Genomic DNA, 18,269 nt, shown 5'->3' with positions numbered 1-18,269 from the left:
TTTATTAAATAAAATACATTTATTAATAAATAAAAAATATAAAAAAAATAACAAATAGAATAAAAACTAAAAAACACAATTGTAATGCGGGCATTAAGGTATTACTTGAAGACAGTCTCAACCCTGTTAAACGCAGAGAGAAATTGTTTTCAAACTCATGTGCATGTACAGAAAGGTGATCAGGGACTAACAGCGACCAATGCCAGGCGACTGGGCCGAACGTGATGACGCGCCGATAGTGTGACGGAGCGACATTGGGCGCATTCAACAGAAAAGAGCGCTACGAGAGCGCTCGCTGTTATTGGTATATTCATCCAGATTTAAAATTCTGATTGGATGATCTAGAAGAATACACCAATAACAGCGAGCGCTCTCGTAGCGCTCTTTTCTGCTGAATGCGCCCATTGCCTCACTTTCCTAGCTCTTACTTCCAAATAAATGCGTGTCCCATTAAGTCCTTTTAGAGTAACAAAGTAGAGACCTGGGGCTACATTTTGAACTATATTAAAAGAAAATTGAGACTGGCCTTTTAAGCGCGCCGCCATTTTGAAAACTTCAAAACTGACAAACATCGTCGTAAACCGGTCTGATCGAAAAAAGAGTATTCTTACGTGAAAGAGCGTTCAATTTTCTATAAGAAAACGTCTACATTTCATTTTCAAACTTGCCTTTCATGCCCACTAATTACAAGCAAAAAGAGCGCTGTGACAAGAAAGTCCAAAAATTGACGACTCTACAGTTCGGCAACCAGTTAGCCTAGTGGTATATTATTCGGCATAGAGTCTTTATTCATCAAATTGTTCAAGTTCAAGCAATATGAACGAAATCCATGAAACTTCGCAAAATGGGTGGCCCACTTGGCATGGAATGCCCCATATATATGGGGCATTCCACACCAAATCGGCCACTCAAAAATTTTTGGATTTTTGATTTGGCCGAAATTTTGATATATTATAGTACCCATCGCAAGAAGCTACCATGATTTTTTTTGAATTTTTTTAACAACATAGTCATGAGATGTGAATTTTTTTAAAAACTCGCATTTTTCAAAATTCGCAATTTTCAAATACCTATTTGCTAAAAATAATCCAAATAAAACACATTTAATATTAGTAATTGTAGATGCAAGCTTAATTCTTGCATGCAGAAGTGTAGCCGTACTCTTACAGATAAGATTGGACAATAATAACAATTTTTTAAAATAAAAAATTATATTGTAAAAAAATTCATAATAAGAAAACGATAATTTTAGTATAAAAGTAATCTTAATCACGGAAACACTTTTTTTTAAATAGGTAAATATAAAAAAATAAGTTATATTACATTGAAAATAAACCGAAAATTTTAGGAAATGAAAAAGTCACGAGTTTATAGCTATATATTAATTTATCGTGTAAAAAAATGCAAAATTAAAAAAAAATTAAATCGAAAAAAAATAGAAGGAAAAATTTACCCATGATCAAATTAGTCTTAAAAATCATCAAATTAATCTAAGTTTTTATGAGAATTTTTTAAAAAAAATTTGTCAGCAATAAATCGATCCACACAGTAACCTGCACTGCATCCCTAAATCGATAATCGATTATGGATCCATAGAGCTGCGACGCTACCGATATCGGTTACTTCTTCTTAATACTTTTCATTGTAATATGGCGAGTTGCCTGTAACGGTCATACCACGTACAATAAAGTTCAAATATCTAGTTGATAATAAAAGAGATTCATAGACATCCAATTACGCCCACTCATATCCCGTACAGTAATTTTCAACAAAATTAAACGTGTCATACTTTAAAAAATTAATAATTTTTTACATTAAATTAAAAAAAAGATTAAAAAAACAATTTTGCAACTTTTCTTGATATTTTTTTTGAAAACTAGGGAAAAAACAATTTAAAAAAAAATAACGTTTTATTTGGATTATTTTTCGCAAAGTTATAGGCATTTGAAAATTGCGAATTTTGAAAAATGCGAGTTTTTAAAAAAATTCATATCTCATGACTATGTTGATAAAAAAATTCAAAAAAAATCATAGTATCTTCTTGCGATGGGTACTGTAATATATCAAAATTTCAGCCAAATCAAAAATCCAAAAATTTTTGAGTGGCCGATTTGGCGTGGAATGCACCATATATATAGTACAATTGTATACATACAGAGGGTATAGCCGGGTAAGTATGCAAAAGTTGCCCCCGCACGTATTCAGCTTATATTAACAATTTTGATTGCTATCCACATGAACATAAAATCCTGTAAATATCAGACCTCAACACGTCTTTTTTTGGGAGTTATGGAGGGGGAAAGAAAAATAAAAAAACGCGTTTTTCTCGAAAACTACTGTACCGATTTTAATGAGCTTGAAATATGTTATAAATATCAATGAGACAATTTGAAAATAAAAATCTTAAAAATGCGTTTGTTACTTTAAAATTATTTATTTAAATAAAAGAAATTTGTTAAGAATATCACTACGTCGACTCGCCAACAGAGGTCTATAGTTAATCGTGCCAATTCTCGCAAGTGCCGAATTACATGATTATTTGTTTATATAGAACTTCTTTCTAACATCTCTCCCAGGCGTCTAAGGTAGGCTCCCACTACATTACCTTACTGATGAGTCCAGTAGTGGAAGCCGGGACGAATTAAATATAATTTAAGAATTTAATATGTCTTTCAACATATTATTAAGATCCATTTTAGATGCTAAATGCATCAAAAAAATAATTGTGATATTACTACGGTAGTTGATTAGAGTTGCGTTTTAAGTTCGACGAACGTTCGGCGCGCAATGGGGGGGTAACTACTTACGTAGTATATAATATTCACATTTTAATATATCTTATATATCGCACCAATAACAGCTGAAAGGACTCTCTATTAGTCTGTCTATTCTTGTTATTTGAAAATAAAAATTCGAAATTTTTTTTCCCATAAAAATTTCAAAAAAATAAGTTTTTAAATTAAAAAAATTTTTTTTTTGGTTTTGTTTATGGGCGACACCCGCCATTTTTTTTACTATTTACTCTCTGAAGTGTATATTTTGAGAAAAAAATGTTTGCCAATTTTTTTTTGAGGTACGTGGTAGTGTTAAAAACCTTAACTGGGTATAATATGACGCCTTAATTAAAAACATTCGGTCGCAAGCGTTTGAAAAATGTTATTCGGGGCATTTTTAGATTGTTCATTATAAATCTAAAGTAGAATTTCGAAAATTAAAAATGGCGTATCCAACATGGCGGAAAATTTTAGATGTACTATATTTAAAAATACATATAATAAATCGTCTGCAGTTAGCCCATAAAAATTATAGTTTCCAGAGTTTACCACGTGGAGGTTGCAGTACGTTTTTAAACTCCTTTTTCATTTTTTTTAATATTTATTTTTTGAATTTTTTTGTTTTTAATTTTTTGTATACTTTTTTGTGTTTATTTGCTTTTAATTTAAATAAAAAATTCGTTTGCGTTTCGATTCTTTTTTACTTGGTAAAGATTCACTCTAATCTTCGTCACTGTCTTCATCGATGACTGCTGTAATTTGAGTTTTTAAAAAAATATCACTTAGAATTTGAGCTGGTTTAGTGACGAAGATTAGAATGAATCTTTACCAAGTAAAAAAGAATCGAAACGCAAACGAATTTTTTATTTAAATTAAAAGCAAATAAACACAAAAAATATACAAAAAATTAAAAACAAAAAAAAATTCAAAAAATAAATATTAAAAAAATGAAAAAGGAGTTTAAAAACGTACTGCAACCTCCACGTGGTAAACTCTGGAAACTATAATTTTTATGGGCTAACTGCAGACGATTTATTATATGTATTTTTAAATATAGTACATCTAAAATTTTCCGCCATGTTGGATACGCCATTTTTAATTTTCGAAATTCTACTTTAGATTTATAATGAACAAAATGCCCCGAATAACATTTTTCAAACGCTTGCGACCGAATGTTTTTAATTAAGGCGTCATATTATACCCAGTCACGGTTTTTATTTTTTTCACTATCACGCACCTCAAAAAAAAATTGGTAAACATTTTTTTCTCAAAATATACACTTCAGAGAGTTGTAAATAGTAAAAAAATGGCGGGGGTCGCCCATAAACAAAACAAAAAAAAAATTTTTTTTAAATTTAAAAAATTTTTTTGAAATTTTTATGGGAAAAAAAATTTCGAATTTTTATTTTCAAATTGTCTCATTGATATTTATAACATATTTCAAGCTCATTAAAATCGGTCCAGTAGTTTTCGAGAAAAACGCGTTTTTTTATTTTTCTTTCCCCCTCCATAACTCCCAAAAAAAGACGTGTTGAGGTCTGATATTTACAGGATTTTATGTTCATGTGGATAGCAATCAAAATTGTTAATATAAGCTGAATACGTGCGGGGGCAACTTTTACATACTTACCCGGCTATACCCTTTATCATAAAAATTCTTATTGTTATATACAAACAATAGTTGTTATAAATAAAATGAAAAATAAAGGACTTTTTATATAAAAATAATAATAATTAAACGAAAAAAGGACACTAAGAGTCAGATCATAAATAATAAAGCAGTTATAACATTTAATAAATTTAACTGTGTATATACATAGAACTAATTAAAATAAAATAAAATAAAAGTACTTAGCCGCTTATAATATAAAAATGGAAAATCGCACAATGTAAACGTGTAACAAGTTTCGACTCCAAGGATTGAGTCCTCTTCAGACATCCAAACAATTATTAAATCTCTCCGTCCATACATGCAGTCAAATCACTAAAAAACGAACTAACTCCTCGATTTTTTCCTTTTATTACATGACACTGATAATACACGATGGAAAATCGTATATTAGAACAATGTATCTATAATTTAATCATAAAATTGAACAAAAAACAACCGTAGGTAGCAGCAAGATCTTATATGAAAATTCTTTAACTCACCAAACGAGGTCGAACAAAACTTTTTAAACAAAATCGATTCGTCAGTTTACAATGTATATTGAGAACAAACAAAAGTAAGTCATAAAGTAAAATGAAAATAAAAATAAAAATCATGATAGCGGAAACTTATTATAATGTTAAAAGACCAAACGTTATAATTCTATTGTGCAACTACTGTGACTGATCAAACTGTACTAAGTAAAATAACAATAGTCTGTATCGAACGATCAAACTTTATTTACAATGGAAATATAAGAATCGTGAAGACCTTCGGTGTCCGTTTGTAGATTAAGACTGTGTTTTTGTTTTTTAATGTTTAAACGCTTCCTATAGTTAGGTTCTTCATCTAGAATTCTTACATCTTCCCACTGAAAATCATGATTAAACTGTAGTCTATGATCCGTAATGACAGAACGAGTGGAAGTGTTGTGTCTAATGTGGTTACGGTGTTCATTAATTCTGGTTTTCAACTGTCTCCCAGTCTGTCCGACATAAGATGCATCACAGTCATTGCACTGAATTCTATATACTACATTGTTTTTAGATGTGTGTGACAGAACATCTTTCTGTACTTTAATATATTTATCCATCTTATTGGGACTGTGGAAAGAAACTCTAATGTCGTTATTGTTAAAACGTTTGAATTTTTCTGTGTGTAAAGGTATGTAAGGTACCGTAAGCCAAGATACACTTCTCCTATCTTCCAACTCATTATCCTCACGCTCAACATGGATTGTTTGTCTGTTTCTTTGTAGGTGTTTTATTTGTTGGTTGATTGTGTCAAAAATAAAAGAAAGTGGGTAGTCATTGTCTAGTAAAATTTTAATAAGTGTTAAGTTTTTTGTATGGAATACTGCGTCTGAAAGTAAAAGATTTCTATCAACCAACGAATAAATTACGCCTCTCTTTTGTGAGATTGGATGGTTAGAGAGAAAGTTCAAAAATCTACCTGAGAATGTGGACTTACGATACCAATCAAATCTAAATCTATTGTTAATTATCAGGTCTGTTCTTTTTACCGAACTGGTACACAGAGTGCAATAAGTTGAAGTGAAACAGATATACGTTTGTTTCATTTCAACTTATTGCACTGTATGTACCAGTTCAGACAGTGCAGGCAAAAAGAACAGGCCTATCGTTATTGTGGTGTCTAAAACTTCAAGTTTTTCTCCTCCAACTTCACAAGTAAATTGGAGGCGAGGATGGAATGTATTAAAAACCAGAAGTAATGCGTCAATTTTTTCAGAGTCAACCATAGTACAAATATCGTCCACATATCAAAAATAAAAGAGAGTGTCAATATTGCAACACGACAGCGACGTAGATTCTAATCTGCTCATCACCAGAATGATGGGTGACAAGGGAGAGCCCATGGGCAGGCGTGCCGAAACTTTGCTTGTAAATCTTATTATCAAATATAAAATAGGTTGAGTTTAAAATAAATCAAACCGCCTCCAAAAACTCATTTTTTGGATTTCAAGCTGTTAAACATCTTAAATTGTGGATTAAATATCGAAAAAAGATTATCTCTAACTATTTGCATGTTAAATTCATAAGGTTTTGTATTAATAACAACATCTCTCCTCAACATTTAAATGCTATTAACGGCTTTAACATAAAGTTTCACAACCGGATATCGATTAATAGGTTTTTGCGCTGCAAGGAACTTACTATCAGAAAAATTTTACTCATTGAACTCAATAATACATATAGAGAAACTCATCATTATAGAATGTTGTTATTCCGCGTAGTGAGCATTCTTTCAAGCTGCCTTCCGACTATAATCTGTGATGAATTTTTAATCACACAGGAAACAAAATGCAAACTATTTTTTGTGAAAGAACAAAACAGGATTGAATCTAAAATTACTTGATTGTCACACAAAAGTGTGTGTGTGTGTGTGTGTGTGTGTGTGTGTGCGTGTGTGTGTGTGTGTGTGTGTGTGTGTGTGTGTGTGTGTGTGTGTGCGCGTGCGTGCGTGTGCAAAACATCAAATAACATCTCATTTCTGCTATATATGTATACAATACGCGCGCGCGCGCGCGCGCGCACGCACGCACGCACACGGAAGGGTGCAAGTACAATTATAGAAATCGTATGTGTAGATACAGTAGGTTCCGCCCCCCCCCCCTGCGAGGGGTTCCACTACTGTTACAAATAACCTAACCCAACCCATTTGGTAGTGTGAGATAGCTCTCGTTTCGCGTAGAAAGTCGAAACCACGTGCAACAGTACAATCATGGAAGTGTTTTCGCATAGAAAGCCACATGCCTGTACTGTTGCACGTAGGTTTCGACTTTCTACGCGAGCTATCTCATACCACTAAATGAGTTGGGTTAGGTTAACAGGTAAACTTAAACCGAAAGATGGAACAATCGGCCCTAAATGGGTTGGGTTAGTCGGTAGAGGTCTCCCCTGACAGTACTATCATAGAGATCCTATAATAAGAGTTTGGCCAAAGCGGACCAAAGATGGCGGATAGAAGGAGATAACAGATATGCTTTCTTTCTCGTATTACGCTATCTGTCTCTTTCTATCCTCCGAACTCGTTTTCCGACAATGTACAAAGCTATCCGAAGAATGCCGAATGGATCAAGGTAGAGAACCAATCAGAAGTTGGGCCTGCTTTGGCCAAACTCTTATTATAGGATCTCTATACTATCATAGCAACAGTACAATCATGGATGTCGTGTGCCCCTTAGGGGATGCAGGGAGATGAAAGTTACTTCGCGTTGGGAAGTTTAACGTTTCAGAGAAAGATGTAGAATAGTACTTAACATCATACCTGTATAGCAGAAATAATACGTCATTTTTTAAACTATAATTGTTAATTTTGTTTTTATTTTGACGGTCAAATACGTTATTTACTGGCGCGGTAAATATGTGTCCGTTAATATGTATAATTATAAGAAATGATACGTTATTTTTCAAACTTATTTTGTTAATAACTTTTTAACGAAGGGCGAGCGACGGCTAAAACCTGTTGGAGGTTACTCAGGGTCATGTCCTTGACAACCTATCCCAAGGTCAAGGTCATTGGCGAGGGCTCTCCTAAAGGGAACATTTACCTTTTTTTTCTTTTACACAATTAATAATAAAATTTGCTATCTCATCGTCACTACTGCTGCTTTCTAATATTTCGTTTAGAAACAAAAATCGGTTAAACACCATCACTTTAATCTAACCGCGATTACCCAGTAGTGTCAGCAAACTGCACTATCAAAATTGGCAGTGTAAGAAATTTTGGACTCGTTTAATTTGCTTTATTTATCCGAATATAAAGTCAGTGCTACACTAGTATAATGTGAAGCTAATCGAACACAACATATAATGTGTATCATAATACATATAGATCATAATAATGCAATATTACCGTACAGGACGAGTGCAGTGTACCAAACAGGGGCCATCGATCGAATACGCTACACTGGGAAAATTTACACTCAATGTACACTAGTGCAGACGACCGAATTCACTATTAATTACATGTATACTTGAAATAGGAAAAAAATACACATTTCATTAGGCGAGTTAAAGCCAGTAATTAAAGCAGTTACATGAGCAAATGCATTAAACAGTAAAAATTACTAGCTATTTTATCACAGCAATTATCCTAAAAGTAAATTACTAGTTAAAAATTTAAAACTATTAATATGTTTATTACCATAAATGTGATTAGGGACAGTACAGGCAACATGGGAGAGCATGTATTTTTGTTAAATTCCTCGTTAAATTCTATCGTGATATCCATCCATGAATCTCTAAAAGTTCAAATTTTAAATTTTCTTTAATGACTCATGTATGGATACCGTGACTGAATATAACAAAAATGCATGCTCTGTTCTAAATTGGGTACTTACGATAACTCGAGTTCGGGTTAGTTTCAATAGGACCGAAAAATATGGTAGACATTACCACCTAGTACTTTCATGATTTATGACAACTCAATGCTGTCTTGTATTGCTATTGAGTTAAGTATGTAACGTGCAAAGGCCTTAAAGCGGGGAGCACAGACTTTTGCATAACGCATAAAGCATGTGCATAAGGAATTTTATTTGTCCATTTTCTTATGCATGAGTCAATGGACCAATCAAATTCTTTATGTATATGGTTTATGTAAAAGTCTGTGCTCCCCGCTTTACTCAACTCAATGGCAATACAAGACAGCGTTGAGTTGTCATGAATCATGAAAATACTAGGTGGTAATGTCTACCATATTTTTCGAACCTAGTGAAACTAACCCGAACTCGAGTTATCGTAAGCACCAGTTTCTGCATTATTCCAAGTCACTTACATTTGTATATGAAGTAAAATCAAAATAACGCTGAAGCTAGCCGTCTATCCTAGTCACCTCTTCGCGCGCGGCTGCAGAAACTCAGGAGCGAATCGCGCTCGGGGCCTTGGGTTCATAAATATCGAAAAATAAACGAACCAAGAACACGGAAGCAAACATAACAAAAAGCAATCAATCATATAGTGATTTCGATGTAAAATAATCTAAAACATTCATTTAATTGTAAAAAAAAACACATGTCTAAAAGTTAATCCTTCTCAGAGAAAGAGAAAAAGAAGGAGACGTTACTTCATTTCTCATGAAAATTATCATTTTTCGACCGCTTGTATGTCCAGAACGGCTTCACTGATTTTAAATTTTTTTAGCTCAAATTACTCGTGGCGATGCAGCCTTTCAGGATATATTACGTGCAATTAACATTCTTTTTATAATTTAGTAGTTATGCACCCCCGAAAAATGCACTTTGGATCGGAATAAGAGACTTGTAATGTCTTTTATTAATCCTAATAAATGATGAATGCCTTATCGAGTCTGTATACTAGTTGTTGATATGTGGTTAAAATGAAATTTTATTATCTCTAAATAGATACGTTTCGATCCATGATTCGGATTTTTTTCAAGTCTCGGTATTAGTATACATAAAACGTCATCATTGTGCTCCCTGGAATACTGCACAATTCGATATGATGTTACAATTATTAATTTTTAAATACAATTAATTACAATAATAATATATTAAATTACTTACATGAAACAATCATAAAAGGTATATAATAAAAGTTGTCATGTCAAAGATATAACTACTTCAGTTACAAAATTATTACATCTGATTGTCATTGTGATATACATAAGAAAACAAAGTAATGAGTTATTGAAGAGAGAGAAAACATATTATTTTGTAAATAAGCATTCATATACCTTGTCTAACAAATCCGTGTCAGTTTGTAAATTTAAACTATTATCTTGTTTATGTAAATCATTTCTGATATGAGTCTTTTATTTAAAATTATTTCCTTATCAAGTATTTTAATGTTATTCCAATCAAATTCATGTGAGAAATCTAAACGATGTTCAGTAATAACCGATCTTTTATTAATCTTTTAAATTTATAACATGTTAGTAATAAGGCTCGTTGAATTTTTAAACTAATAATAAAAAGAGACAAGAGTTTACGAGCAAACAAATTCATTAAAATATTTAATTTTATTCTAATATATTACGGAGAATATCACGTAATTTTTGGCGTTTCGTTTTCGTTTTAAATTTATATTAACATGTAGTTTTTTGAACATGACAGGAGACACTACCGCGCCTCCTGATATCAGAAGTCAGCGTAAATTGCGGAATTCATGAATCCATATGAGTATACATCATATTTTCGGGAATATATGTAAACTTCGATGACAACATAATGAACAATGTCAAAATTAATAGCCATTTTATAACAAAATATCAATTAGTGATAGTTAAACAGCAATCTTAGAAATATAACTCAATAATCAACAACAGCAAAACAAACGTGAAAGATACAAATTATAAGGAAAAATTACCAATTTTAGGTTTCGATAAGTACGTGTTACCTTGCTACGTCCTCGTTGTGGTTTTGGATCTGACTAAATGAAAGAAAAAATAAATGAAGCGTGTAACGAATTGTAATGCATGCAATCGTGTTTAGAAATATATTCCTGGAAAAAAATTCATTTCATTGCATTTCTGTACCTTGCAGAGACTTGTAATAATAAAAAAATCCCACTTCTACGCTTGAAAATCCGTATTTTGACAATTTTTTATCGGTCGTGTGCCAAGTTCTCACGTATTGGATATTGTTTAGTATATTTACTATAATTCTGTGATATTTATTGTTTATTTTTATCTTGCTGGCACACTTGAAATTATAAATAACATAATATTTTATTGATTTTGATTAACTTTTAAACATGTGTTTTTTTTACAATTAAATGAATGTTTTAGATTATTTTACATCGCGCGAAATCATTATATGATTGATTGCTTTTTGTTATGTTTACCTCCGTGTTCTTGGTTCGTTTGTTTTTCGATATTTATGAATCCGGAACCCCGAGCACGATTCACTCCTGAGTTTCGGCAGCCGCGCGCGAAAAGGTGACTAAAATAAGGGACTAGCTTCAGCGTCATAAGAGAAATCATAATAAATTTCTTAATATTAAACATTAGAAAGAAATATACAATAACGAATATGAAGTCATATCACAGGTAGAACACTCTATAAGTAATTAACTTTACAATAAATGTACATAAAAATGAATAAATATTCTTTTACATTATTTTAATGACAACATCATTAATGCTTTTGAGATTTTTATTAATGTCAATTTAAATTCACTTGACATTGCTACTATTATTAATATAACACAAAGAAGAATATTAATTTTTATATATTTTTATTGTAAAGTTAATTAATTATAGTGTGTTCTACTTGTGATATGACTTCAAGTTTGTTATTGTATGTATATTGTATGTTCCTTTCTAATGTTTAATATTTAAAAAACTTTATTATGATTTCTCTTTCTTGTTAATGGTATTCGAATGGTGCTTTTCCAGTATGTCTACATTGATGTTCTTTAAAATGAGAGATGTTTGAATTTATTTTCACAATATATTTTAAAAATGAATCACGGAAGATCTCACTATTAATTTCAAGATAACTTTATACCAAATTAACTATTTTAAATGAAAGATAATGCAATAAAAGTAAATATGTATTTTTTCCAATGTAAAAATCTATTACATACATATAATCAAATATACTAATAAACGTAATAAGTAGTTTGGTATAATGTTATTACGAAATTAACTATCATTCCTCACAATATTAATTATTAACTAGAATAATAAATTATAAAAGTTAAATATACCTCCCAGGTCAAACAAATAATGAGCTATATTTGTTGTTACTATTAAACAAATTTATTACAATCGATAAAATTAGCGCAGAACGTTTCGACTTTACAAAGTCATCCTCAGCCGCAACAAAAATCCCAATCAAATTAAACCGTTTACATGTCACAGACGCAAAAACAAATAAAAATTATAAAACATTGTAAATTCTCTAATAAATATAAAATACATCCTCAACAGTCGCAAACTTTCATGAAACAATACAATCGCTCCAATATTCGATGGCAGTAGTCAATTTACTTGAACGATGAAAAAACCTGTTATAATCCATTCTTCGTTTATATGCGAGAAAGATTAATCCAAATGAAATTTCCAGTCCATTAGTCAAATTAAAATACACAGAGCCAATATATGGATATCAAGTCATCAAATTCTATATGTAGGATGAAACTGCATAAATCAAAAAATTGACAATGAAACAACTGTAAAAACAAACTAAAAATTGAACACTTACATTATAAAAGAAGATAATTATTCACTAAATTTGCAAGTCAAATTATACACATCTTAACTGTATGAAAAGTAATTTACAAATGATAACGTTTCTGAACATAGAAAGTCAAAGTGGTTGATATTTATTATTATTGATTATTGTCATTGTTTATTGTCACCAATACGTTCCAACAAATGTACATATACATCGTCAAGAGATTCGGTATCCTTCTTTAAATTTATTCCATTTAATTGTTCTTTAATATGTAAAGTCTCTGAAATTAGTCTCTTATTGTAATTAGGTTCATAATCCATAATTTTAGTATTATTCCAATCAAATTCATGATTACATTGTAAAATATGACTAGTTAGTACCGAATGTCTAGACTGATCAAGCTTTTTATTATTCATATGTTCTTTTATTCTTGTGCTCAATTTCCTTTTAGTCTGTCCCACATAGGTTACATCACAATTTTTACATGGGATCTTGTATACAACATTACTATTGTTAGCTATTTCTTTTTTATCTTTGAGTGTTTTTATAAACATATCTAACTTATTCAAGCATCTGTAACCTATCTTATAAAGTGATTTATTAAACATGTTAGTAACTGCTTGTGTTATACCTTGAATAAACGGAAGTACCATATATTTCTTTTTTACATTATTGTTGTTATTGGAATTGTCATTAATTGTGGACACACTCTTTTTGGATTGAATCAAGTTTTTTATTCTTCTGTTAAAATATTTAAAGATGAAGTCTATAGGATACCCATTATGTAAAAGTATTGTAATGCACTGCTCTAAATTTTTTTGTTGAAATTCAGGATGTGATAATAAAATCGCTCTGTCTACAAGGCTATATATAGTGCCTATTTTGTGACAAGTAGGATGATTTGATAAAAACGACAGATATCTGCCCGAAAAAGTCTTTTTATGAAACCAATCAAGTTTAACAATTCCATCCTCCACAATTAATAACAAATCCAAAAAGCTGATCATGTGGTTTTGTTCAAATTCTACTGTAAATTGCAACCGTCTATGTATGTTGTTAAAAGTGTCTTTAATAACTTCAATTTTATCCTCAGGTGCTGCCAAAATTATATCATCTACATATCGAAAATAAAAAGTACAACAGAAATTAAGTGAATTTAAAGCTTTCTCTTCAATGTCCCGTAATACCAAATCAGCTATAATCGGGGATAAAGGTGAACCCATAGGGGTTCCAAAAGTCTGCTTGTATATGATATTGTTAAATTTAAAAAAAGTAGAAGAAAGAACAAACATTACAGCATCAATGAATTCATTTTTCGGGATAGTTATTTTTTGTTCTATAAAATCCCATCTTTTGTTTATGCTGTCCATTGCCAAATCATGAGGGATGTTAGTGAACAAAGATATTACGTCAAGAGATATTACTGTGTCAAACACATTAATTTTTTTGTTAGATAATAGTTTGTATAACTCAAAACTATTTGGAGCCCCCCGTGGGTTAATAGGAATGTTACTCGATATGATCCGATGCAAAAATGCAGCCAAATCATACAAAGCAGTATTAATTGAAGATACTATTATACGCAATGGATAATTATCTTTGTGAATCTTTACCAGTCCATATGCTAGAGGAAGATTTGAGTCCGAGGACCTAAGACGCAATTGAGTTGTTTCAGAAATGTAATCCTGTTCCTTCCATTTTTTTAACATAGTGTTTAAATTTTTTTCCAATGATTTCATAGGATCTTTTTTTACTACTATGTATGTGTTTTTGTCATTAAGCATATCTTCCATTTTTTTGATGTAATCCTTTTTATCTAAAGCAACCGTAACATTGCCCTTGTCAGCTTTAGTGAAAACTATATTAGGATTATTTTTACAAAATTCAAACGTTTTTTTATAATTATTCATAACCTGTTTTTCATTAAAATTGATAGTGTTATTAATTAAGAAATTTTCAAGTTTAGGAACAAGTCCGGTCCGAATCTTACTTTTACATGCATCATTAAAAATACGATTGTTATATTCTACATTTTTTATGAACTCATGTATCGTATGCTTTTTGTTAACAACAGGTGGAAGACTGAAATTGTTACCTAATTGTAATAAACAGGAAACAGATGGAGGTATAACTGCATCAGATAAGTTTAAGAACCATTTCTCATTCAAAGTTTCTAACGGGTTGTTACTTGTATTACAAAACTGCTCAGGTTTCAAGACAATATTAAACGTTTCAACACTGTTATTTTTTTCACTATTTACAAAAGGAATTAAAGAGTATTCTAATGTTCCATGGCTATCTCCTTGGACATAATATTTGGTAGGTGTAACTGATGTTATTAATACATTATTATATTTGTTCATAAGTCCGTTAAACTTATTCCTATGCAAGTTAAATTGTTTGCAGTTATAATTATTGAAGGATATGTAAAAATGGTTTTGTATGTCCATCCAAATGTATAAAGGAAGAGAATTAGATAACTGTCCGTCAATCAATGTTAAGGATCTGTATAACTGATCCAGAAATCGATGTAAATCAAAAATTTCAATGACCATTAATCTACTTGTTAAATTCTTAATCAACCTATTAAACTTCATGTTGGAGAATAATAATTTGTAAATGTATACTTATAAAGGTATACGTCAGCTAGCAAAGTCACGTGATAATGACGTGAATTTTTGGTACAAATAACGTCAATTATGACATAAAAGTAAAATTATTCTGACGTATATATCACGTGATTATGTCACATCTTATTGACGTTATTTATTACGTCAGGAAGACGTAAATATGACTAAAAAGTACTATTAGTGTCACTACTAGTGCAATAATGCAGTAGTAAATTCGTATATACTTCGTGTAGAAATTTAAGTAAAATACCGGTCAGTTTTCCCTAATTACTAAAAAAAAAATTTTCTCTAAATTCGAGAATTAATTTTTTTTATGATACATCCCAAACGGTCACCCATCCGAAGTTGTACCACGACCTCGCATGCTTAACCTTGACAATCGTACGGGAACTGCTGTACTTCGATGACCCACGAATCTGTATGTCAATGTCTGTATAATTGTGATATATCTGTTCAATGGAAATATTGAAAACAGATGGTTTATGTGTTTATATGATAGTGTATGTATTAATGTATGTATTAGTATATGTATCATTTCCGCAAGTGTAATGCGCATGACATATCATTTTATCCTTGTTTTTCATCGAATATTAAAGGATAAAATGATACATCAAATAATAATACACAAATAATAACAAAAAATAATTAATTAGTAATGGTCATATATATGACGTCAATGTAACATCTAGTTGACGTCATATCGGTGACGTCAACTTTTGGTATTACAAATGACGTCAAAATAACGTTCCATTTATGTCACTTGACGGCATTGTCATCAAAATCACTTCATAATCACGTCATTATCACGTGAGCTTGCTAGTTGGGACATGTGATTGAAAACTGGTTAACTCACACTCATGTGCTTCAAAATTTTAAATCAAATATAGTTCTAAATAAAATATCAAACTATAACAGTTTTTTATATTTTAAAAATAAATCACAAAAGATTATTATTAATTTCAAGAGAATTTTTACTAAATTGTCTATTTTAATAAACACAACTCTGTCGTTGTCAAGCAAATTCCTATAAATTCAAAAAAATGTTATAAATGTTTTATGTGTGATATATTATTTAATTCGTTAATTATTAGATAAAAATATAATATAAAAATTAATATTATTTCATATAAAAAATGAATTAAATAAATAAATCTATAGTAAAGTAGTTCAATTTGCAATTTTTTTTATGGTTATTCTACAATGTGCTCTTTATTTCTTATTTCTTGCTTTTTTTTCTCTTTGTGGTCAACGTTTTATCAATAATTGTATTGCAAGCTGTTTCCTATTTCTTTAGAAAAGTTCGTTAACTTTTATCTCGAGCAATAAAAAACAAAAAACAAAATAAAAAGCAAAAGGATAAATGGCAATTCTATAATGTGCTCTTTCTTTCCTGTTTCTTGCTGTTTGTTTCTTGCCTACTCTTGCCTTTTTAATCAAAAAGCAAAAGACAAACAGCAAAAAAAAAGGAAACAAAGAGAACATTGTAGAATTACCAAAGATGTAAAAAAAGCAAAAAACAAACAAAAAGCAAATTGTAGAATAAGCTTTATTAGTCAGTACGACAGATACCTTAACCTCAAAAGTCTCAAACTTTAACGCTTAATTTGTTACGCGAGGCAGAACACCATTTGTTTACCAAATTCTTTCTAGTAATTTTACAATGTGCTCTTTGTTTCCTGTTTCTTGTTGTTTGTCTTTTGCCCAATATTGCCTTTTTGACCAAAAGGCAAGAGACAAAAACAACAAGAAACAGAGGAAACAAAGAGCACATTGTAGAATTACCATTCGTTTTTACTGGAAACGTGTCGAATGAGTATATTTTTATTAAAATTTGAATTGAGGAAGCAATTCTGAAAAATTATTATATATTGTTTTACTAGACACTAACGAATTAAATTACCTTTAATATTCTATCATCCAACTCAAGTTCGTGAAAATTTTTCAGATTTAGTTCGCTTTCAATTTCTTCATTTAATTCCATCTCGTTCGCAGATAACATGTTTACAAATATAAATTATTTAAATCTTAATATTTATTAACAAACTTACATTTATTCAATACTTAATCGTCGTTACACATGTAATGATAGCGTTCAAGCGTTCAATAGCACAGATTATCAAAGAAGAAAATAGATAACCAACTCCCATAGTTTATTTTGGAACAGCATTTTGGAACGCCATCTAGGCGAATATACATGAATAAACTAATATTCAATATGGCCGACCTCGAATACAGCATATTTAGCTGCCTCAGCTTTTAGAAAGCACGTTATTTATACACGAGAAATATTGTTACATTCGCAAATGTCCGTTTATCGAGACAGCAGTGGTCAGCTACTTTGTTTTTAGAAATCATGATCGGCATAAGTATCGTTCTATCTTTGTTATTTATTAAATATCAAGGATAAAACGACATTTTATCCTTGACATTTGATCCCTGATATTTAATAAATAACAAAGATAGAACGACACTTATGCCGACCGTGATTTCTAAAAATAAAGTAGCTAACCACTGCTGTCTCGATAAACGGATATTTGCGAATGTACACAATATTTCTCGTGCGTAAATAACGGCGGATATCAAGAACATCAAGAATGCAGGCAATGGCCAACATTGGTCGCGTTCAGCAGACTCAACAGTTTTACAACTGTTTTATGATTCTTTGCTGAGATAGGACTATTCCTTTAGATCTAAAATTATAATCCAATCAGCGAGACGAATCATAAAACGGTTGCAAAACTGTTGGGTCTGCTGAACGCAGCCATTGTTATATCGTACTATGCGCCACCTAGGCGAATATACGAGAATGAATTATCACGCTGAATTCGCATATAGGAGTTTGCCATGCATGTTCAATAGACCCACATATATGTAATACTACTATATGGCTAGTGCCTATAAGAGGGAGTGAGAGGAAGCGGTCCCAGAACCACGGTGCGGGAATATATATTTCCCTCTCTTTCTAAGAGTACTTTGAGTGTTGTGCGCATGCGTTGGATTGATTGCATCCGCCAATAGGAAAATAGAGTGCGATCAGTGAGATGACGCGAACAGGT

The 18,269-nt window shown here is 31.0% G+C and overlaps 1 protein-coding gene across 1 annotated transcript in view; it reads right to left on the bottom strand.

The window, feature by feature from the left end:
• Hlc (putative ATP-dependent RNA helicase DDX56) overlaps window positions 1-17,304 on the bottom strand; it is a 35,731-nt gene extending 18,427 nt beyond the window's left edge. Inside the window, exon 1 of the mRNA XM_018549096.1 lies at window positions 17,114-17,304. Within this exon, the coding sequence (XP_018404598.1) occupies window positions 17,114-17,212 (99 nt within the window). The 5' untranslated portion in view covers window positions 17,213-17,304. The remainder of the gene's footprint in view (window positions 1-17,113) is intronic.
• Window positions 17,305-18,269: the final 965 nt, after the last annotated feature.

This window comes from Cyphomyrmex costatus, unplaced genomic scaffold (genome assembly GCF_001594065.2).
Source record: "Cyphomyrmex costatus isolate MS0001 unplaced genomic scaffold, Ccosl1.0 scaffold78, whole genome shotgun sequence".
Taxonomy (NCBI): domain Eukaryota; kingdom Metazoa; phylum Arthropoda; class Insecta; order Hymenoptera; family Formicidae; genus Cyphomyrmex; species Cyphomyrmex costatus.
Note: the sequence above shows the minus strand (reverse complement) of the source record. Positions and strands in the feature narration are given on the sequence as shown.